The sequence below is a fragment of the Convolutriloba macropyga genome, chromosome 3 (genome assembly GCF_964194025.1).
Source record: "Convolutriloba macropyga chromosome 3, txConMacr16.3, whole genome shotgun sequence".
Lineage (NCBI taxonomy): Eukaryota > Metazoa > Xenacoelomorpha > Acoela > Convolutidae > Convolutriloba > Convolutriloba macropyga.
Window position 1 is genome coordinate 81,048,474 of NC_134470.1, and position 24,274 is coordinate 81,072,747.

The 24,274-nt window shown below is 36.4% G+C and overlaps 1 protein-coding gene across 1 annotated transcript in view; it reads right to left on the reverse strand.

Annotated features, from left to right (window-relative positions):
* The window catches only part of LOC142336514 (vacuolar protein sorting-associated protein 18 homolog), a 38,837-nt gene continuing 14,563 nt past the window's right edge, over positions 1-24,274 (reverse strand). The window contains exons 8-15 of the mRNA XM_075385412.1: positions 21,640-21,990; positions 20,898-21,049; positions 17,172-17,400; positions 11,681-11,946; positions 10,888-11,161; positions 8,423-8,726; positions 1,699-1,884; positions 1-834 (exon numbers count right to left, since the gene is read on the reverse strand). Of these exons, the coding sequence (XP_075241527.1) occupies positions 1,701-1,884; positions 8,423-8,726; positions 10,888-11,161; positions 11,681-11,946; positions 17,172-17,400; positions 20,898-21,049; positions 21,640-21,990 (1,760 nt within the window). The 3' untranslated portion in view covers positions 1-834; positions 1,699-1,700. The remainder of the gene's footprint in view (positions 835-1,698; positions 1,885-8,422; positions 8,727-10,887; positions 11,162-11,680; positions 11,947-17,171; positions 17,401-20,897; positions 21,050-21,639; positions 21,991-24,274) is intronic.

The following is a 24,274-nucleotide window of genomic DNA, read 5'->3' on the forward strand; positions in this document are numbered from 1 at the left end:
TAGCCACTCAAAACTATTTCAATTTATTTGGGTAAGTCTTTAAAATTCCTTGATTTTACTACGCACAAACACCATAACGTAATGCAGCGATGAATTAGCAAAGCAAAAGACCGAGCTAAACGGAATCTGTTATACAGTAAGGTGATTGCAATAGGGAGAGGGACATCTTTGAATGCTACAAATTTTACTACTGACTTTTCATGAATTTTTAGTGTGATAAAATTGAGATATATGGCATAAATGACACGAAAACAAATTTATTTCATGGGATAATATGCCGTAATTTATATCCAACTATTCACAATCTAATCAAAAATTTCATTATGAAACTTCTCGAAATTAAATTACATCACCATGTAAAGTATAACAAACATAGGCGATGGGTCCAGAACGAGCCTCATGAAATTAGAGTAATGAATTCTCCACCAATCCCATTTTCCAATTAAAATACTTTTCGAAGAATTTAAAGATTACTTAATTAACCGAATACGTATGATATTTTACTCTATACAAAGATATTTTGATGACAGCCGAGATATAAAGATTTCTAAAAATGGTGTTCTCAGAAGCTAACACATTACTATTTCAATATAACACATGTAATTCAAATCTAAAGAGTAAAACTTATTGATTATAATTTTTATTAAACTCTATAATTAATAAGACTATAATTTCATAAGTCATCAACTCAATTAAATGTAAATCTAGCACAATTGTCAAAATAGATTTTGAGGCAATAAGGAAATAATTTAATAAGGTTTTCACAATGCTCTAACTTTTCTCATCAGCTTCGGAGAGAAGTCTCACCTGACAAAATTATTCTTGTCCACAGCACTGAAACATACAAATTAATATTAATCCATCTTTCAAACAACATCAACTGAATAAATTATAGCTTGCTTTGAAAATAGTCGCAATATATTCGAAGAGAAAGTGCCAACATAAATGATAACCAGCCGTTCTCCCTCAGCCGAACTTAGAAAGATCGTAGATTCCAAATCTACTCACTTTTACAGCATTTACCCTCCAATTACATTAACACCATACTAAGTTTTTCTCACATTACTTGGAAAAAAAATTGAGTCACAACTAACAAAACAGCCTCTTTACTCTATTAATTTATGCTTCCTCAGAAGTTTCGGTCAAATGCAAACCCAGTCGACAGTTGGTGAAGCTTACACTCAGAGATTAGTAAGTAAAGCTCTAAGAGAAAAATGCCGCGCATTATCTGCTCATCCCTTTTTTGTGGACAAAAAGTCAAATGGACAGACGAAGAAACGATCAAGCAAAAAATTGCATGAAAAACTCGCATCAAAAGTTGCCAAATAATTTCCACAAACTTTGTTTTGAAAGCATTAAAAGCACACTCAGACCACTAAGAATACTTAGACCACTGATGGAGACAAAGTAAGCCTTATGTCATGGCATGAGCTTACTTTGACTAAAACCAATTGATATATTGGATGCCACGTAAAAGCACACATTTTGTAATATGAAACAGCAATTAGCTTACTAAAACTTTGTGAAATTCAATCCTAATATTTGCCTTCACACAAAATTGTCATCCAGACATTATGAACAGAAAAAAAAACACCCGAGAGTAACCAAGCCGAGGACGTTCTATCTAATTTTAAAAGAAATCTCTCACCAATCGTTGAAGCGGTTATCAGAATGTACTATTTTAGAGCTTGGTAATACCTTTAGAGCCATGAGGCCAGTTCCTCTTCCAGTCGTTCTGGCGGTATGAATCTGCGGTGAATATTCTGAATCATTAGCTCTCCACAGAACGGACATTCGGATGCTACTAGAGCATCCAGCTCCTCCTTTTTAGCTTCAAGCTCGGCACTCCCGAGTCCGTTCGCTCCAAAATCCCCACCTCCTCCACTATAACATCAATACCATCGTTAGGACAAATTGAATCAAAGAATAGCATTCCACGACCTTCTCTCAAATTGGAAAATTTTGTTGTTTTGAAGACTAATTGGAAGACTAATTTGTTTTGAAGACAAACATGATCGAGCAAAGCGGAATAAAATTGCATAAAACAAATTGTGAAAACTCGTAAAAATTGTGTAAACGAGTAAAAATTGTGCATCATATTCTAAGCTCAAAATTTCACCGGAGCATTTCTTAGCAGTATGATAAATGTTCAAGAATTTTTTATTGCCCTTTAGTTAGAGTTCATGGCCTCAACCTTATTAATTCTGAAAGTCTTCCATCTTAAAACTCAGTACTAGTAAAGTATATTAAAGTAGTTTTTTAAAGCAAAAAATCGATTAAATTTATTCAGCAAATATATTTTTCAGAATTGTTTAAATTGTGGTCTTAGGCAAAAGTAAATGCATATTCAATTTATCCTTGAACAATTTGTGAAACACTTTTAGCCTGACAATGAACGTAAAGTTCAAAAACGTTTGTTTTAAATATCAGAAATAATTTTAATTTGACAAATTAGTTTCTTCTACATCATTTACGTTGTCAATTGTTTGAAAACAGAGCCTAAGAAAGGGCTAATGGCAAAATACCTAAGAAAGGGCTAATGGCAGAATTTTTAGGTGTTTTAGCAGGTATGAAATTTATAGATTTACCGAGATGGTGCATATTTTGGCTGCAAGCTCGCTTCACCACGCTGTAAATAGTCTCCCATATTCAAGCAAAAAAACTGTTTTTAGGGAAAGCGACATCGGTTTCAAGAACGCAATAAAATTCCTTGAAAAGGGTCATCTGAGCAAAAGGAAGGACTTGGTAGTTTGGCACGATCTGATAGTCACAAGTCAAACAACTATGAACCCTGCAGCGTGCCGGAGTTGATAACGTTCCTGAGAACACACATAGACCGCTTCACTGCTATTGTTTACTGTCGACGGATTGGCTCAGAAGATACTTTTCAGGAGCTGCTGAAGTCTAAGGTATTGGTGCTACGCGTAACGAAGCATCTAATTTCGAGGAAGAAAGGGAAGACGCAGCCAGAAAGTATTGCGAGCTGCATCAGGAAGCTGGGTTGGAGATTACAACCCTTGAGACAATATTACGCCAGCAATACAATTTAAGAGAGCTGCTCAGGAAAGAAAAGGCAAGAACTTGGGCTAAAGGCAGAGGAAAGCTAGAGCCAAGGCCAGGAGGGTGCAACAGACACAGCTGAGGAGGAGCTCCTGAAAAATTGGGTACCATTGCTCCCGGTCCTTGAGCTTCTTTGAGGTATGTGCTTGCTGCTGCCAGAGACGTGGCTCAGGTATATTTTGAAAAAATCAAACTGTTACACACTCCATCTTGATTACTTGAAAACCCTAAAAAAATGGGGTCACTAGCTGTAATTACCGAATTGAATTTTTAAAACAATACGTTGACAATGATATCATTCCAGATTTTTTGAGGCTTCGCGCTCCTAAAAATAAATTTTTCTCTGAACAAGCGGTGCACAGTTTTCAATTAAAACAAGCAAAAAATAGGCAGTGCTGAAACAGGCCGTAAAGTGTTCAAGGAAAAACGTGAAAAAGATAGGAGTAAGTTTAGGGAGAAGGTGAGACCAGAACTGATGCCATCCGTTGTTAGCAGCATTGGGCGTGAAATAAGGAATCACTCCACAATGGTTTAAAAGACCTAAAGGAAAACTTGATAAACTGTCAGAGAGACAGGATAGACCCCTGCGGAATGGCTCCCATAGTATTGTTGTGATAATGAATAGCGGTAAACTTCCAAAGTTTGAATTAGGTGTCCAATTGTTGGGACCTAAATACCATGTGAGAGACAAGTTTAATGAGGTGCACTTCCTCGCAGACGTCGACAAACTTGTACGTGAATTACGCGAGAAAAAAAAGGAGGGTGAGAACCTTTGTGAAATTGAGGCGTCAGCAAAATGGTAAGCAAAAAAGTACGCGAAACCACGGTAGATAGAGGGGTCAAAAAGCATGATTACCTAAAAGCCAAGGATTTGCTGGCGACACCGTTTGACAAACGCTGCGGTTTCGGTGTTATGAAGAAGTCAGCGTACAGAGAAAAACTTGATGTGCAAAGCTCGAATCAGTTCCAATAAATCAATGGAGCAAAAGATGAAAATGTGATCTAAAATAAAAACAGAAAAAAAACAGCCTGCAACAATTGATGAATCAGGGGAAAATTAGTGACAAAATTAATCAAAAACTCAGATCAACTGGTTAACAACCAGCGAGGCTTTATGGCCTAACAAAGACACACTAAAAAGATACACCTCTTCAACCTGTTCTTTCGATACCTGGTAGCAGTTATGCAAACTTGAACAGATTTCTGGCACCGTTTTTCCAGAAACTACCGGTCACAAACAATGAAACCAACACGCAAGACACTAGAAAAGCTTTAGAGTCACTCTCTCGAGGATAAAGAGCAGAAAGTATCCCTTGACGAAAAAAAGTTTGTACACCAACGTGCCGGTTGGAGAGGCTCTGGAAATTGCTCTAAGAGAACTCTACATAAGCAATATAGCTACAGAGATCCCAAGGTCCGCAATGAATAGTTTATTGAAGCTAGCGGTGAAAAATGTTCATTTTAAATGTAATATGTTCTGGTATGTACAATCAGCTGGTCTAGCTATGGGTGTATCATTGGCTGTAATACTAGCAAACTTGTTTGAGACATCGCTGCATAAAGCAAAGCTCATTGAAAATATCTTTAAATCTGTTCAAAACGGGAATCGCAAATACTGCAGCCGGAGAGTGACTTTCCGAGGAAAACGAGTAGACTGTGTGTCATGCAAAAACTGGTTTCATGCAAAATGCCAAGCGATAAATGGGGAAAACGCCAACAAGCAGGATGTTGTTTGGATTTGTACTTATATCAGCAATCAACAGACAGGGGCAGCTTGAGGGGATGAAACTGTTCAAAAAGTATGTGGATAACATTATCTGCACAGTTCGTGGTGACCAGGACGAGCACTTGAAAAATGCAAATTCATTACACAAAAAACTGCAATTTACCATAGAAAAAAAAGAAAATGGAAGGAGATTTGGCTTTTCTTGATATCAACGTAAATGTGAGCAGCGAAAATAAAATAACCTGTCATTGGTATCAAAAACGAAATGACACAGGAATAAAACTGAATTTTCGCAGCTCTTCACCAATCAGCATAAGAAACATGTGATTCAAGGGACGGTTCAAAGGGTTTTTAACGCAACATCTAATTGATTGGCCTTCGATCAGGCGCTTGAAAAGAACAAGACATGCTGGACCCAAAAATCAGCATCCAGATGAATCGTCTTCTAACACAGTGAATCAGACCTTAAAAAAAGATAAAAGTTGGCAGTAAGATCAATTGAAAAAAATACCAAAAGAGCATCAAAACAGCAAGATTAGATCTCATGATAAACCAACAATTTTTCAACAATACAGAAGGAACATTAATTAAAACGTTGATGCAAATTGAAAAAACTATGCGACTTGAAATTGGTTTTCATAACGCCAAATTTCTGATCGAGCCTCCCCACCCTGTCATCTTTCGAAAGAGACCTGAAATCCCACGTGGTATATGAGATAAAATGGATGCGGATTCATCTATTTTGGGTAGACAAGCCGGCATGTTACCACTAAGATATCAGAATATCAAAAGAAGGATTCACAGGAGGGTCAACATCTTAATGGCTACAAAATCCTTTTGCATAATATCCTACAGGCCTATGCGTGCTGAATTCTACTTTAGCCAGTACGCGCCAGAAGGCGAGTTGGTTCGAATGGTACATTGTTTTAGAGGTGAGAATAACTTCACAATGGATTGTTTCGAATGATGTTACAAGTGCTCACTACAGAAGAGATTGGTATTTAAAAACTGGCGCCAATTTTGGCGCTCTTTTCATTGCTTTTAGTAGTAAACTGCAAACAATTCAGTTACACTGTTTAAAATTATGAATGAGAGCAATTTAGAGCCCTCAAAACTCGACGATCACGCAAATAATGGCGCAGGTTGTAAGTGACGTAAGTCACTCGAAAAATGATAATGGTCAATAATAAACAAAATCTTCAAACTACGTTCCAGAAAGTAAACTAAAGGTAAACGTCTGGCGAATTTCTCAACTTTAAGGAACCAATCTTCAAACAATGAAACTAAGACCGCTCAAAAATTCCATTGAATCATATACTCAGAGACTATTCAAACTAAGGGACTTAAAGCCCAGGGTTTTAACAGTGTGTAAACTTTCTCAAGTCAAAGTCAAGGAATTGCTCGTCAGACAGAAAATCTGTAGAAAAAAAATCGCATAGGATTCAAACCAGTAGAACTGATATAATAGCTAAAATTCGTTTGCGAACAATTAGTGCTTGGGTGAAGAAAATATTTCTGCGAGTTGAGAATTCACATACCACGATTACAATCAGAAGAAAGTATCTGACCAACTAATCATTTGCGCATAGCTAGCTAAAAATTTAGCGAGACCAGCCCCACTGTGGTGAGAAGGAGTGGAAAAACAAAATTGCGACGAGAGCTCAAATTGCACCTAATTACACTTCATACAGTGAAGTTCTGGTCCCAGCATCTTCCTTGAAGCCTACACTTAGATCCTACGAGGGCTACACAAGAGACTCAATGCCCTTGAGCTCAACCATTTTATTCATTTCATGCCATCGAGCCTTATCCATTTCTTCTGATGAATTGTCAATTTGCTCAAGCGAGCAAATAAAAATTATAGAAAAAGGGTCAAATAAAATTTTGCATTACCAAAAGAATGTAAATAACTTAGAACTGCAGGTTTGAAAAACAAACTCACCAAAATTTGGTGAAGTTGGTGTTTGAACATCCTAAAAAAGCTCAAAATTAAAAAAAAACTGATCAATTTTTCATTGTTTTTCTCAAGTTTTTTCTTCGAAGTCAATTGGTAAAGTCACTGAATTCCATTATATTACCAATTGGATATTGCAGTACCTCCTTTAGGAGTTCTAAGTGTTATTTGCCTAATTTCCAACAAACCTACAAGAGATTGAAATTCAAACAATGCCACACAATTTTTGGCCCACTTTTCATTGCTTTTAGTAGTAAACAGCGACCAACTGAATACAACTGCTCAAAACTGCGAATGAAAGCAATTTAGATCACGTAAAACTTGAGGATCACGCGCATATTTTCAGGGACGCAAGACTCAAAAAATAAGGAAAACGGTTATTAAAAAACATGAACACAACAACTTCCAACTACGTTCTAGAACAGAAAACTAAACATGAGCGTCAAACGTCTGACCAATTTCTCTGAGAATCGAGGATAGGGGATAACCTGTAGGGGGGGGGGGGGGGGGGGGGGTGAAAGAGATGGGGTACAAACCAAACTGTTATTATACGTCTACACAATTTGTTGATGGTGGGGGGATCAAGCATTTAGGAATCACTCTTCATATCAGGAATTTATGACCGCTCAACAATTCCATTGGATCACGTGCTTTTGTACTATTAAAACTAAGAGAACTCCTCAGTGACTTAAAGCCCGGGGCTTTACCAGTTTGTCCCGTTTCTCAAGTCAAAAAGTCACGGAATTGGTTTGTCAGACAGAAAATCGGTAGTAGAAACAATCGCATAGGACTCAAACCATTATGACTAATATAAATCGTTTCCGAACAGTTAATCCTTGGGAACCCAAAATGTTTGTGCGAGTTTGGAATAAACATACCACTATTACAATTAGAAAAAAAGTATCCGATCAATCATCATTTACTCGTAGGTAGCTTAAACTGAGCGAGACCAGCTGCACTGGGTGAGAAGGAGGTGCAAACAAAAGTAAGGCGACAGTTCCAAACGTACACAATTACCCTTCATATAGAGAAGTTCTGCTCACCCAGCATCTCCGGTGATGCGTACACTTGGAGCCTACGAGGGCTTAGCAAGACACTTAATGCCACGAGCTTAACCAATTTATTCTGGTAAAATGTCAATCTGCCCAAGCGGGAGAGAGAAAATTCTAGAAGAAAGTTCATACAAAATTTTCGCATTAAGGCATATAACAACAAAAATTGCTTCAAACTTCTTTCGAGAGCAATTAACCACATTCCACGAATATTTCAGCAAAGCATGAAAATGAAATTATTATTTTTCAAAAAATCGCCAACCCGTCAACGGCAAAAACCTTTTCCTGAAGCTTTACATTGTAAGTTAGCCAAAACAAAAACAAACATTCAATTCAGGCATGAAATTATACTCAAAAACTTTGCAGTAACCACCCAAAAATTTTTTTAATTGACGAAAACTGGATGGTTTCAAAAAAACACCCGCATGCAAACAGGAGGAGCTGATCCAATTTTGAGAATGAGCAAACTTTGAGAATTAGTGAATTTTAAGAATGAGTAAATTCTGAGATATTAAATTTTTGATGACTGGTGACTGAAGAGGTCATTACAATTTTATTGACGAGCGAGGCTTAAACAATTGCTAAAATCATTGTTTGGCCGCAATGAAACGTTTAAAATTAAAAACGGACCTCATAAATTTGGCATCTGGTAGTCTATTTCTCTGCATGACAACTTCACTACTGTTGATCTCTGTCTGCAGACGCTCTATGTCTGCCACTTCCCTGGGCGAGAGGAGGTCAGTCTTCAGTTTATGGAGCAGACAGTCCGAGTGGAATGCGTGGCGACAAGGGAAGGAGTAGAACTGTCTCAGGAGGAGAGGGTATCCACACAGAGAACATTTCTCGTCCGCACGGATTACAGTACATTGACTTCTGTTCTCTTTGATGGAAGCTCTGATCTTGTCAGCACTCTCAGTCGCGTTCTCCATTTGCCCTCAAACGGTCAAATTGTTGCATATTGAATGATTTACTAGCAGACCCGCACAACAATATTAAGAAAATCATTTACACGAATAAAAGTTTTAAAAGAAGTAAAGGTTTCTGTTTCGCACGAACTCGGGCTACAACCCATGCCCCTCGTTTAACAGCCATAGGTCTCACCACTTAAGCAATCTATGCGTATTGCACTTGTCTTTTGCTCTTTCTACAGCAAATTTCTGGACAAAGCCGTTGGTGACTTGCTTGTTTTTGCTATAGCGCAAGCTTAATCAGGGCAAAAAAATGTGCATATTAGGAGCTTAAAATGATGAAAACGCGCGTCTCAAAACGCATTTATTACGCTAGGTTGCATGATTAAGGACCCCTAAAACATGTTACGATAGGAGCGATGCTGACTCTTGTGCTCAATTGCGACTGAAACTTACTAAAACGGAAGATTAGACAATACGACTAAAACTGCTCAAAAATTAGTTTCATAGCAATTTTATGGATAATGGTAATAGATAAATATTTTAAACTTTAGATTAGAAGTCCTCCATCTTACGAACTGCGCAATAACCACTACAAACCACGTTTCCCACAATGGCTTTTATCTTATCAAAAGACACATTTCAGATTGAGAGCATCCCAAAAAGTAAAGCGTAAAAAAATTATTAGTTGAAAGCTAAGAGTATTCTAGATTAGCGCAGAATCTGTAAAGCTAAAACTTTACAGAAAAACACACGTTCACTTCAAACTTAGTTCGGGAGCATTTAAAAAACACGTAGTACCCAGGACAGTAAACCCTCCCTATGGGCGAGCATACGTTCAAGCCCTCTTAGCCTCGTGGTAACTGCACCTGACTAACAGTCTTTTGTCCAAGGTTCGGTTCTCACCCATCTACTTTGAGCTTTTTAGGTCATTGAGCTCTCTCAATATATTCGCTTAGCCATGCTGCTCAATCCGCTCATAAACATGGGCTTCGATATGCCCCTTGAAATGACAATATTGCAGAGCTCACGCTCTATATTGCAGAGCTCACGCACCAAATGCTCTCATTAGCATTTTTCATCCCCCAAACACACAAAGGAACATACAACGACTTAGAGTCGCAAGAAGTGCTCTCGAACAACAGGCGGCATGATGATTAGAAATTTTTATGTCTACAAAAAGGAGGGTATCCGACACGGGTTCAAACCCTCGACCCTCAGAATAGCAGTCCTCCATCTTAACAACTGCGCTGTAACGACTACATACCACCGTTTCTCGCAATCGCTATATCGTATCAATGAACATATTTCAGATTGGGAACATTTGAGATCACACAAAAATCAAAAAGTAAAGCGTGAAAAACTTAGTTGAAAGCTAAGAGTGTTCTAGAAGAGCGCAGAATCTGTAAAGCTAAAACTTTGCAGAAAAACACACGCTTACAACAAGAACATCAAATATAGTTTGGGAGCATTTAAAAACACTTAGTACCCAGGACCGTAAATTCTCACTCTGGGCGAGCATACTTTCAAGCCCTCTTAGCCTCGTGGTAACTGCACCTGACTAACAGTCTTTTGTCCCAGGTTCGGTTTTCACCCATCTACTTTGAGCCCTTTAGGTCATTGACCTCTCGTGATATGTTCGCTTAACCATGTTGCTCAATGCAGCTCTTAAACATGCGCTTCGGGAAGCCCCTTAAACATGCACAAATTTTGTCCCATTTTGGAGCTCACGCGTTTAATATATAGGATGAACAGCATAAAAATTTCTTTTCATTTTCTGATTTTAATACATGAATGGAAAAAAAATTCAGTAATACAATCCGAAATAAAATCTCTGGAAAAATCTCTCGAAAAATTGATCTAATATGTCTCGAAAATAAAGTGTCATTTCAAATCTCTAAATTATGGAAAATCTAGGAACAAAAATGAAAAACTTCTTCCAACTCTTAGCTGACAAATTTTACGACCATAGTGATGAGCGAACTCAGAACTTTCAAGAATCTTGCAAGCTGCTTCAAAACTTGCAAGGCTCTTCCAAGGTATCAGTCTTGGCTAGCATAGTCTACGGTCCTAGTGTGTTACAAATAATTTTCGGAACAAATTAATGCTTGATAACGGATTTCATCAAGCCTTTCAGGTGGAAGCGAATCATGACAATTTTAAGTTGACAACACGAAGTCGTCTCACTTTTGAGGCCTTCGATGCTGTCATTGTAGTCGTGAAGGGATGTCAGAATAGCTTCCTTGAACTCATCAATGGTAAAGAAGTCAGGGAAGAATGGTAGAATGTCCTCTATCTTGATATGCTCATTGTTTCGTAGGAACTCCATGGCTGACTTGACATCCTTCTTGTCTTGTACAACATACTTGCCTATCTTCAGCCACAGTTTCTTGATAGATTGTGGCTCCTCGTGTTGCTCTTGCGCGTACGATGCAATCTCCTGGGCGGCCACTAAAGCCTCCTAAAATGGTCAAACTATCTCAGGTTTCTCCAAAGCTCCATATAGTTTTTCAACAAACAAACTAGAGATATTAGACCTGACAACTGGCTGTTGAATAGTGAACTTGAAAACTGAAAAAAATTCAAAACACTTGAAAAAAATTGCACGTATTTATTAAAAAACTGGAGATATTAGACCTGTTGAATAGTGAACTCTGCCGATATAGTGTCGATAATTCGGAATTAAATTAATATATGTAACCTGATCTGATATTCCACCATTGAGCTTATGGAAAGAGTTGCTATACACGTGTTCATAGTCAGGATCAATTTAAGAACTAACCTATAAAGCGTTGAGAATAAACCGTCTTATTAAGCTTGCCTCTCGGATTACCACGTACATGTTAAGTACCTAATTTAATGTTTTTTTTTAATCCTGGAAAAGTATCAAAAAGTATTCTATCAGCTAAATTATTGAATTGTCAACAAATTTAGATGGCTATGGCGTAATAATAAGAGAAACGTAGCAAGAAAATGTTACCTCTTTGTTATCTATGCTATGCAGTGCCTGATCAACAGCCTCTTCATACAGTTTCATCGTCTTGTACAAGAATATGATGGCTGAAGTATTGGTATGTTTGAGACATATTCGTAATGCGTACTCCTGGTCATAATAGGGAAATGCATTATTCTCGTTCTGGGTTTTGAGATAGTCCAGGAGCTTTCGCGGCTCGTGCATCGCGTATAATGTGAGGAGACAGTTATGTATGGCTGTGTCAGTGTTGCGCAAATCCGACAGACAAAATTCTAAAAGATTGAATGTGGAGTCAAAGGTACGCAAATTGGATGGCGGTCAAAATTAATTCTTGTGACCATTAGTTCCGATCGCAAAGTCGAGAGAAATTGGAGATTTCAAAAAGAGCAGAAATTAAAAAGAGCTGAGTGACAGATCACGTTGAGATTATGCTAATGAAACATCAAAAATGATAAAATTCTTGGAAAAAACAGTTGATTTCAAATTTGTGGTAAAAAAAAACTAGTACAGTTAAAATTGCATCAATAAGTCCACGCCTATTTTTCGGATAAAACGAATAAGATATAAATGATTTGTGTCGGGATTTTCATTTGTGCGTGTGTATGTGAGCGTTTGTTTGTGTGGATGTATGTATGTGCGCGCGGGTTTTTAATGTGTGTGGTATGTTAGTGTAAGAGAGATGGCTAGAGAATGAGAGAGGAAAGAGAGAGAGAGAGAGAGAGAGAGAGAGTCTGATAGAGTTGGTTCCTTTAAATGTTATACAAAATAGAGGCCGAGTGCAAAACTGATTCCAACTTAAATGCCAAAACTACAATTACCAACACAATTGCCAGTACACACATAGTTACTTAGAAAAAAGAAGAAGACTTAATTAAACGTGACGAACTTTGAGTAAAGATCAGTTGCCAAAAAAAACATTTTCAAAAATAATTTTTTTTTGGTGTTGGGGTTTGTATTTGTTTGATTTGTCTGTAATGTTTGTCTGTGTCTTTCAAATTGTAAAACACTTATCATTATAGAATCTGCTAGGGAGTTTTCGTTTTTGTCTGCCGAAAAAATACGTCATTTTTTTGGTTCAAACACTACAAGTAATTTTCTCCAATGCATATAAGTTGCTTTCGGATGCTCCCAACGGTATCACATACAAAAGTTAATAGTTATATATGTAACCATAAGAGTTACGTTGCAACATTCTGTGCTACGCACAGACCCGCACGAGCCATCTTCTTGGAAATTCTGGATCATATTCTAGCCAGCGCTAAGTGCCGCAACGCCTGGTATCAAGTCAATTCCTTAGCCAACTGGTTAATTCCGATGGAATATTAATAGCACAAATTGCTATTTACTTTGCCTTCTAGTAAGAAATTCTAAGTAGTAAGAACCTTGTTGCGGTCAAATGACATGAAAGACAAAGGTAAACATAGCTGGCAGATTGCCAGAAAATAGCCGCAATAGCTTCGTAGATATGCAGTCTCAAAAAACACTAAAAAAGACAGACCAAAAAAATTGTCTTTTCATTGAAGCCTGATGTGTTATATATTGATTAAAAATCTGTATACGTTTTTGCCGCTTCTCTTAGCTGCTCTCTGAAAACCTTCAATTAGAGTGACACACAACCATTTGACCTCATCTCTTTGAATTAAAGTAAATAAAAGTCAATTTCAAAGTGAGGCAGACATTTTTGTGAGTGAGGTAAGTCAAGTGTGACCAAAAACTTAATCACGCATATGAAAAAAAAACTCACTGCACTCTGCGCGACAAAATGACGTCAAGCACGCATTGCAGTTGAAAATGCAAGAACGAATGAACAAAAAGCAGATTTGAAGTGGTTGTGACGTCATATGTTCGTAACGAAAATCGCGACGAAATGAAAAACATAGCCGTAAGAAATCCGGAAGCGACTCGAAGCGTCAACACCTCACAAGACAACTGTAAATTTAGCTGAAGCCATTAACATTTGTTTTAAACCATTAACTCATTGCCTCTCCAGTTCTGATCTAAGAATTGGTGAAATTTAAACCACTGTAACCAAGAGAAACAAAATGATGCTAAAATTTATATTATTAAAAACGTTTGATAACGTTAAAAAAGTCCGAAATACATAGGAGGGTCAAAATACTGATAATCAGCAAAAGCTGACAGGGCAATCAATTTGTTTTCAATTAAATCTCTCAATTCACAATTTTAATCTCAAAAAAAGATTGAGAAAGCAAACGGCAGATAAAAAGCTTAGAGCTAAGTTAAAATTTTCAAAAAAAGAATACTCAATTTAAAGAATTAGAAAACCACTCCAAATAGAGTTCTAATCAATGCAACTAGAACAAACGCAACGCATACTTCTTCCTTAATGTATATATTCTAGACATGATTTCATACTAATTCAAAAATTAAATTAACCATAGAAAAGACATAAGCAACAGAATAAAAAACAAAGGCAAAAAAAAGTTTAGAAACAAAACCAAAGCCGAAAAAAATTGCTATAAAATAGTAATAAGAGGAAACTTTGGAAAAGGCTTACTAGCAAAGTCTCAGTACTGGCTTATGTTGAAGGAAATCAATTGCAAACCAAAGACGAAAAAACTAGGAAAAAGCTATATAACTGAAATCAAAATAAGGAAGATAATTGTAGGTGGCAGGACACAGCTAGAATGATAAAAACTAGAATTTTAAGAATATGGACGCAATGCAAGGAACAACGTAATAAAAAAACTAATTCTTAATTTTTGAAAGATAGAAATCAAATTAAAAAAATCAAGAAAAACGTATACATTTCATAGTTCAGCATTCGAGACATAAAAAGACAACAAGTCATCCGATACAAACATCCATCCTCCTGAACAGAACAAAAGAAATGAAAAAGCAGAATTCAAACATACGAAACAGAGACATTTTGCAAAAAAATGGTCAAAAAATTTTAGATTCTGCAATTATGAAAAAAATTACAACTGTTTTCAAAATTAACGTCGGAAAAAGATCTAATTTTTATTTAAACAAAATAAAGACCCTCATGTTGCACAAAAAGCCTATTTCTAGTAATTAAAACACATACAAACAAAAAATTGGAAAAAATCTACCAAAATCGGATTAGCATATGTACAATTTTAAAAATTGCATCGAGGTACAAAGGTAAACATAGCTGGCAGATTGCCAGAAAATAGCCGCAATAGCTTTGTAGATATGCAGTCTCAAAAAAACACAAAAAAAGACAGACCAAAAAAAATTGTCTTTTCATTGAAGGCTGATGTGTTATATATTGATTAAAAATCTGTATACGTTTTTGCTGCTTCTATTAGCTGCTCTCTGAAAACCTTCAATTAGAGTGAAACACAACAATTTGACCTCATCTCTTTGAATTAAAGTAAATAAAAGTCAATTTCAAAGTTAGGGAGACATTTTTGTGAGTGAGGTAAGTCAAGTGTGACCAAAAACTTAATCACGCATATAAACAAAAAAACTCGCACCACTCTGAGCGAAAAAATGACGTCAAGCACGCACTGCAGTTGAAACTGCAAGAACGAATGAACAAAAAGCAGATTTGAAGTGGTTGTGACGTCATATGTTCGTAACGAAAATAGCGACGACGAAATGAAAAACATAGCCGTAAGAATTCCGGAAGCGACTCCAAGCGTCAACACCTCACAAAACAACCGTAATTTTAGCTGAAGCCATTACCATTTGTTTTAAACGATTAACTCATTGCCTCGCCAGTTCTGATCTAAGAATTGGTGAAATTTAAACCACTGTAACCAAGAGAAACAAAATGATGCTAAAATTTATATCATTGAAAACGTTTGATAACGTTAAAAAAGTCCGAAATACATAGGAGGGTCAAAATACTGATAAGCAGAAAAAGCTGACAGAGCAATCAATTTGTTTTCAATTAAATCTCTCAATTCACAATTTTAATCTCAAAAAAAGATTGCGAAAGCAAACGGCAGATAAAAAGCTTAGAGCTAAGTTAAAATTTTCAAAAAAGAATACTCAATTTAAAGAATTAGAAAACCACTCCAAATAGAGTTCTAATCAATGCAACTAGAACAAACGCAACGCATACTTCTTCCTTAATGTATATATTCTAGACATGATTTCATACTAATTCAAAAATTAAATTAACCATAGAAAAGACATAAGCAACAGAATAAAAAACAAAGGCAAAAAAAGTTTAGAAACAAAACCAAAGCCGAAAAAAATTGCTATAAAATAGTAATAAGAGGAAACTTTGGAAAAGGCTTACTAGCAAAGTCTCAGTACTGGCTTATGTTGAAGGAAATCAATTGCAAACCAAAGACGAAAAAACTAGGAAAAAGCTATATAACTGAAATCAAAATAAGGAAGATAATTGTAGGTGGCAGGACACAGCTAGAATGATAAAAACTAGAATTTGAAGAATATGGACGCAATGCAAGGAACAACGTAATAAAAAAACTAATTCTTAATTTTTGAAAGATAGAAATCAAATTAAAAAAATCAAGAAAAACGTATACATTTCATAGTTCAGCATTCGAGACATAAAAAGACAACAAGTCATCCGATACAAACATCCATCCTCCTGAACAGAACAAAAGAAATGAAAAAGCAGAATTCAAACATACGAAACAGAGACATTTTGCAAAAAAATGGTCAAACTTTGACTACTTTTTTTTAACTACTTTTTAAAGTCTACTACTTTTTTGGTAACTACTTTTTAAAGTCAAAGAGTCATTCACTAAACGCAGAGCATGATCAAAAAACTTCTCTCGCTGAGAAAAAATTAGTTCACACGGCAATTTTACTCACTTTCGCTTTTAGGTCAAATTATAATCTGAACGAATAGTACTTCCGGTAAAAAACATACCCGGCAGATTGCCGGAAAATAGCCGCCATTGATTCCCATAACTCTATTGGGATTGAAAGAAAAGAAAATATCAACAAAAATTGATTTTTGTATAAACATTTTTAAGTGCAATTTATTTTGACGTCATTTCGTAATTGAACATACTCCTGTCTCTCAGTGAGAGGCTACAGGGTCTAGTATCAATACCAATAAACATTATAGATAGTAACTAAAACCATTGAGAACAAAGTACCGGGCATCTAAAAATGGGCTTCATGGGTTTATCCCGTTTCTATTTCTAACGTTGATTTTGTCTATACTGACTCCTCATTTTGAGTTGCTTTACTGAGCAGCTGCTGTTTAAAAGGACTTTGAGCAGAATGACAGAAGAGTGAAACTAGCATAGAGAAGTAAAAAAGATTTCACTGAAAATGTCGAAAAAGCGGCAAAATGGGTAAAGTAAAAAAATAGGAGCGCTATAATAGCCGGCTGAGAAGATGAGGGCGGATATTAAAAACCTTAAGAAAACCAATACTCCTCTTCGAGTCGTAAAAAAACCAAGAGAAGGCCAATAATAGCCCCAGCTATCGCTGTGCGGCTATTAAACAAACAATTGACAATTAAGTCAAAATAGTTCAGTCAAAATTACCTGTTCAAAACCAGGACTATATAAGCACGACTAACCCAGGTAGCTAATTGCCTGTTTGGCAACTTTGGGGTTGTTGTCCAGCTGGACAATAGCAGGGATGAGTTTCTTGGGTTGAAGGAGATTGTACATTCGTTTCCAGACATCAACAGTCTTGACAGGGTTGCGATGCATGAGTACACTAGAGTACTTGTAGAAGAGATAGTCCTTCTTGTACTGAGAGAGACGATCAAGTGCCTCATTGTACTCCTCATTCTCAACCAGATTCTGCACAAGATTAATCAACTTCACAATTTTATGACGTCCATAACTCTTGCGCTTTCTTTGTAATAAAAAACCTTCTCAATTTCGTTTAACAAATGAAAAAAATACATAAGAGCCAGGGCGTTACAGCTTTCGATCTGTGATGTTTAAACCCAAAATTATTAAATTCATTTATTAATAGCTTGCTCTGAGAAATAAGTTTTACCTTTCTCGTTCTTTTGAAGATACACAGCTAAACACATGCGCTCCTTGTCCACAAATACATTGCAAACATAGCCGGCAGATTGCCGGAAGAGCTGCGAAAGAATAGACCTGCGTGCCATATAATAGAGATAGAAACAGATACAGATCTAAATTGAAAAAAAAAATCGACGCCGCTCAAAAAACTAGGCTAAAAAACATTCAGCGATAAATTAGTAAAGCTTGTAAAAATTCATTCCCCAGAAGCCTCTTATTAGGGACCTTCACTGCACATATGAGTTCCTTTGACCTTAAAAAAACTCAAATTAAACTTTTTAAAGTTTTAAAGTGCAAAAGTCATTTTATTGAGTGAGGTAAGTCACTTGAGATCAAAATCTAATCACGCAAAAAACTTTTGAAAATAGGGTGAGAAATGACGTCACGCGCGCAAACGCCGTTATTGAGAGGAAGAAGTCATTCAGAAAATTGGACTTTTTCAGCGTTGCTGTGTGAACAAATGTAAAACGAAAAAGAGCGTCAGACGACGAAACAAAAAACATAGCAGGACAAGTCCTGACGCACAATTCCAAGAATTTTCATTTAGTAAGCAAAAAACTAGACCTAGAACGGACTATGAATGGATTGGGCAAACCATTTAGAGAAAGCCAATCCAAAAAATCGAAAAAACAGTAAAAATCAAAGTGAAATTGCCGCATGTGAACAAAAAACCACTTGCGAATTTTTGTTCAAACACCGTTTTCTCTCTCTACTTCAAAATTAGAGCAAAAAATTTCACGTCGCAAAACCATTCGTTTTTTCGATTCATTTCCTGTTTCGGCGTGACCAAAAACACTAGTCCAATTTGACTTCGAAAATCATTAAAATGAGTGAACAGATCTTAAAAAAAACATAGCCGGAAGAATTCCGGAAACGACTCGAAGGGGAAAATTGCCCATACTTTTGACTACACAACTAGAACAACTATTGTGAAACCTGAAGCTCCACAAACGCCATAAAAATTTACAGAAGAATAGAAACGGCATTCAAAAACAAATTGTATAAAAAAACTTAAGTTTTTTTTAATAGTACAAGGAAACATAAAGCCGAGTAAAATTCCTTTCCAATTAGGGCAATGGAAAGCTCGCAAAACAATGGGCAAGTCATGATAAGCTAAGAAACTTGTCTATGACTAAGAAAAAAGAAAAACTGCAATAAAAATAAGAAAAATGGTTTAAAATTTCTCAATTTTTCTGTCAATTTTCCGAAGAAAAGAATGATTTACACCAATAAAACTTTAGTCAATTGGTAGCAGAATATTCCATAAATAACAAGCTTCCATTCAAATCCCACTTGAAGCATTGATACAAAAAAACAGTCAAAACAGTCACAAAACAGTCAAAAAATCATTAAATTTCGTCTAAAAGTCAGCAAAACTGATCAAAACCCTCCAAATTAGCATTAAACTCAGAATTAACTACTTGAAATCTTCAATTCATATCGAAACAAGCATAAAACTAATACAATATTATAATCAAACTTCATAACCATCAAAAGTTGCAAAAAAACTGCTTTTAAAAGCCGCACGTGAACAAAAAAAATTCGGTCGCTTAGAGAAAATTTTTTCAGACATCAATTTCTCGCTCTCTCAAAAACAGCGGTATGAACAAAAACCACTTTCTTTTAGCTCCGCTCTTAATTTTTGTTCAGCCTCAAAATCGCTCAAATTTTTTCACGCGTTTTATTTCCCGCTTCAAAAATCACTCCAAGAAAATTGATTAAAAAAGGACTTCTCCAATACTCCTCTTCGAGTCGTAAAAAGACAGCGCCCCAATACAATTCAAATTCTTTGAATTGTAAAAAAACCAAGAGCACCGCAATATAGCTTCGCTCAGCTTACAGCTTCGCAGCTATAAAAAAAGACAGCGCCCCAATACAATTCAAATTCTTTGAATTGTAAAAAACCAAGAGCACCGCAAAATAGCTCCGCTCAGATTACAGCTTCGCAGCTATAAAAATGATTCTCTTGAAAAATATTAAGCTCATGCACAAGGACGTATAATTTTCGGAAAAGTTTAAAATATTTGTTCCAACCCGCACTTGTGGAGGGATGAAGCGCATGCTCAACTGCTCCGAGGAGTTATCGAGGTCTATAATTTTGTGACCATTAGACTCTTTACTCAATTTTGGTTCAGTTCATAAGCATTTTTCATAGAGAAATAGTTTAACTTCGCTTCAAAAATGTTACAATGGTTCGCCAAAATTTATTCTTATATCGCTTGGAGAACGATATAAGAACATTTTAATCAAAGCATCAATTTTAACCCACTTTGTCCGTAATTGTAAAGTAAACACTGATCTAAATACTGCTGACATTTTAATCAAAGTGAGCTCCAATCGAGATCGAGCTTCCACTAATTTGGACTTCGGATTTCATAAATTTTGCATAGATTATAAGCCAGTTTTTCTCGCCCATCGCAAAATTCCATTCAGATGTTTCGATTGCCAAAAAATAATTTTTAATCAAATGAGCAACGATATTATGATAAAACATAAAACAAAACTTACGATTGACTATGAGGATGGGGATTAGCCTTCGGAGTTATTCCAAGTTCAATTAAATTTAGTTTTTAACTATTCGCATTGTAGATTTTTGGATTTCGGCGTTTTGAAAACAAAAGAATACTTAAGGAGACATGACGGCTGGAAAAAAACTTTGTTACTGAATCACTTAGTTGTAAAACTGTTTGAGTGCCTATATTAGAGATCCCATTCTGAGTACGATCAAATGTTTCTCTGAACAAATTTAGAAGATGAAGATCCTGTGAGAAACTTTATAAAAATTGTTTGAGAGAACCGCAAATGGGGGGGGGGGGGGGTTTGGGTTGGAGAGCTGGACGAGGGGGTCCAAATAGTCAGCCGGCCGGTGGGTGCGTGAGTGGGAGGTTGCTTAGGCTAGTAAGGCTCCAAGACGTTTGCTCAGGACTCAATGCCAACCGAGGACAAAAAGTTGAAAGCAGCTGCCGGTAAAAATCGGCCAAGAAAAATCGCATTAAAAAAGACTTCATGACTGTTGACGAGTTGCATTACAATTCGCTTGAGACGATTTATTTCAGTTGATTTATCAACCTAGTTAATTTCAATCGATCGTTAAAAGGGAAAAGTTGCGAATGAGAGGTCTTGGAAAATTATGTACGCATATTACATGGCTCATTACATTAGTAATTAAGTTCAAAGACAACGAAAAAAAAGTAACACAATGAAGACCATTGAAATATTTCGAAGGAATTAAAGTTCAGCTGATAAATGCGTTTGTCTTTTACCTGTACGACAGATGGGTAATCATTGAGTATCTCCGCTACAAGAGTGAGACTCTCTCTGTCTCCGTGGCTACCCAGTAGATCATACACTACTCGCATGTTAGTTCGAAGACACTCCTTCAATTTAATTTCACGAAGGAACTTGTGGAACTCATCTGCAACAAATATCAAATAAAAATCAGTTTCCATGCACCATATTATGTAATATAACTGATTATAGACGTTTCAAAAACTCAGAAGCTTTATTGCATGGACATGGTCAAAATCTTGGACAAAAAAGTTAGTATGAGCGCTTTCTACGCTTTTGAAGATTTTCCTGTAGCTATAGACATCATGTCTTTCTATTCAGCAGACGAAGTTATACCCCAACAGAAGGAAATTGACATATAGCAGCATCTATTTTTATCTCTTATAAAGCAGTTATTTCCTTAGCCTCAGACCTGCCTTTTTGCACATGACAAGAAATTATTTCCTTCAAACACAACATAAACCGACTAACGTCGAACAAATTGCTCTCGAACGACAGGCGGGTCAACTTAATTCAGGGGCAGTAGCCTAGATCAATTTTCTTTATGCGTGCAAAAATCAAACTAGGAAGGGATTGCGATCACTCAATAATGAAGAGGACAAGTGTGAAAAAGTCACCTGAGAGGAGACAGAATGTTCTAGAACAAAAGCGCAAAAACGGCCAAGAAAAAAATTTTGAATAAAAAGACGAGTTATTTAGAGCAAAGAATTTACAAACCTCTACACTCTTCGACGACCCCACTGATGATGTCTTTCTTATCTGCCAAGTGGATCTGGGAAAGGTAGAGCTGGATTATCCACATGACTAGCATCGTGATCTGTGCCTTCTCGCTACTTTTCAGATTGGACAACTTTGTACAAAGATAGTTCTTCAAAGACATCCGGTCAATCTCGATGAACTTGAGTGCGATCTCCTCAAACGAGGCCTTGGTTCGTGCATAGAGGTCGGCACTGTCATCGAACTGACCGTTGAGAAAGTAGAACTCTGCCTTTTTGAGATAGATCTCATTTAGGCGATCCGGGTTGTCAGTTCCCGCGAACTTCAGCGCCCAGTCGAAGTTGTTGTTTTCTAAAATGCACCTCAGATACTGAAGGTTAAAATATTAAAAGCTACTGCTAAAAAGCTTTAGCTGTATGCATGGATGATTTTCACTAGAAGATAATTGTTCCCCACAGAGAGACTTTATTTTAGCCTAATTGTTGTGATAAACTTATTAAATAGAGATGAGCCAGCGAGGCATGCTAAATAACCCTGCCAAAAAACATGAAAACTTTCAAAAAGAGCGTATAGATGACTCAGTAGACGTGAATATGCCTCAACTTAGATTCCACGATCAATCACCGCTGCAAACACCAGTCGGTAAATCTGAAAAGAAGAGAACTAGAAGTGAATTGAGCCCATTAAACGAAAACGGTGATCTGGACGTATCAAGTTTCATTGATGAAGCAGTAGCAAAAATTATTCCCAAAATTATTGATGAGGTGAAGTGTTCAGTAAAGCAGGCTATCGAAGAAATGATTGAAAAAGTTTTAAATGGCACAAAGGAGGAAATTTTAAATGAAGTTAAATCAGAAATTTATTCAGCAACAGATTCCATTCGAGAGCAAATGAGGTATCAAAAAGATGAGCTGACATTGAAGATGTTATCAGAAACAGAAATGTTGGAGAACTACAATAGGCGAGACAATTTGCGAATAATGGGAATGTCTGAGCGCATAACAACTGATGCAAATAATCGCACGATTTGGGAGTCTAGCGATAGAACAATAAGCAACGTAGTGGAGCTGGCATCCGATATTGGAGTAGCATTGGATAAAAAAGACATCTCGATTGCTCATCGTCTTCCATCCAATAAGAACGAAAGACCCATTATCGTTCGTTTCACCAGAAGAGTAAGCAAAGTTGAAATCTTAAGAAACAAGAGAAAGCTGAGAGAAAATGATACAACCATGAACGTTTCGATTGTTGAAGACTTAACGAGAGCCAGACTAAGGTTCCACAATTTGATGAAAAGCGACACAAGAATAGAATCGACATGGACAAGAGAGGGAAATTTGTTCTACAAATGGAAGGACAATAATAAAGTACATTGTGTTCGTCAACTGTATGAAGGAGGTATTGAGCTGGGATACGAATTACAGGATGTACAATTCTGCTTTGATAATCCATCGTTTTAGCAATTAAATAAAAATGTGCCGAAAACAAAAACTGATCAGCTTTCTTTAATAATTTTTCATCTTAATACTAGATCATTAGTAAAACATTATGATGAACTGGAGTCACAACTAGGCTACCTCGAGTCACCCCCTGATATTCTTTGTCTAACAGAAACCTGGCTTAAAGATAATATGACACCGTATTGCTTCAAGTTATCAGGCTATAAAACGCTCGTTTCTAAAACAAGACCCTACCGTGGAGGAGGTGTAATGATTCAATGCCGAGAAGCAGTAAAATTAGTCGCTGAGGAACAGTGCAACTTAGATGAAAGCCTTCTGATTAAAGTAGAAGCAAATAAAAAATACTACTTCATATTGGTTGTTTACAATCCTCCGAGAAATAACAAAATGGAGTTTCTTGCACGCCTTGAAGAAACCTTAGAATGTTTAAGTAAAAAAGACTGCAGCGTTATCATTTGTGGTGATTTCAATATCAACATTTTGAAGAAAAATGATCTAACAGCAGCCTATTTTGATATTATTAATAGTAATGGCTTCGAGCTGCTAAATAGCGATCCGACACGAATTTCAACTTCTACGGATTCCTGTATCGACCATTTTATAACAAAAAATGTGGAAGGCAAGATTAAAACTCACAAAGATGAAAGTTTTTCAGATCACTATCCAATTTCCCTTGAAATTGTTGCGAAACATAGCAATTTTAAACCAGAGTTAAATTTTCGAGATATCTCGTTTACAAAATCTCAAGTGAAGTCTGAGATGTTTTGTTTTACATTGAGTCATCAGTTGCAAAAAATTGAATTAAAGGGTGAAATGAATAAATGCTTCAATTCCTTCCAACATTGTTTTCAGCTGGTTTTTGATCATTATGCTCCTATGAAAGTTTATTGTCATAAATCAAATCTGAAGCCTAAATGGTTAACTAACAATCTAAAAAATTTAATCAACAAAAGAAATAAAGCACATGGCCAATGGTCCAAAGATCGGAATAACGCCAGTTTGCGAAAGAAATTTCTACTTTTGAGATACCGAGTTGAAAAAGAGAGCAAAAGATGCAAGCGTAATTACTATTTTAAGAAATTTGAAAAATGTCTGGGTGACTCGAGGAAAGTTTTCAAAATATTAAACGATCTTCAGGGCAAAAATGAAAAGTCAGATCAAATACCTATGTTGGA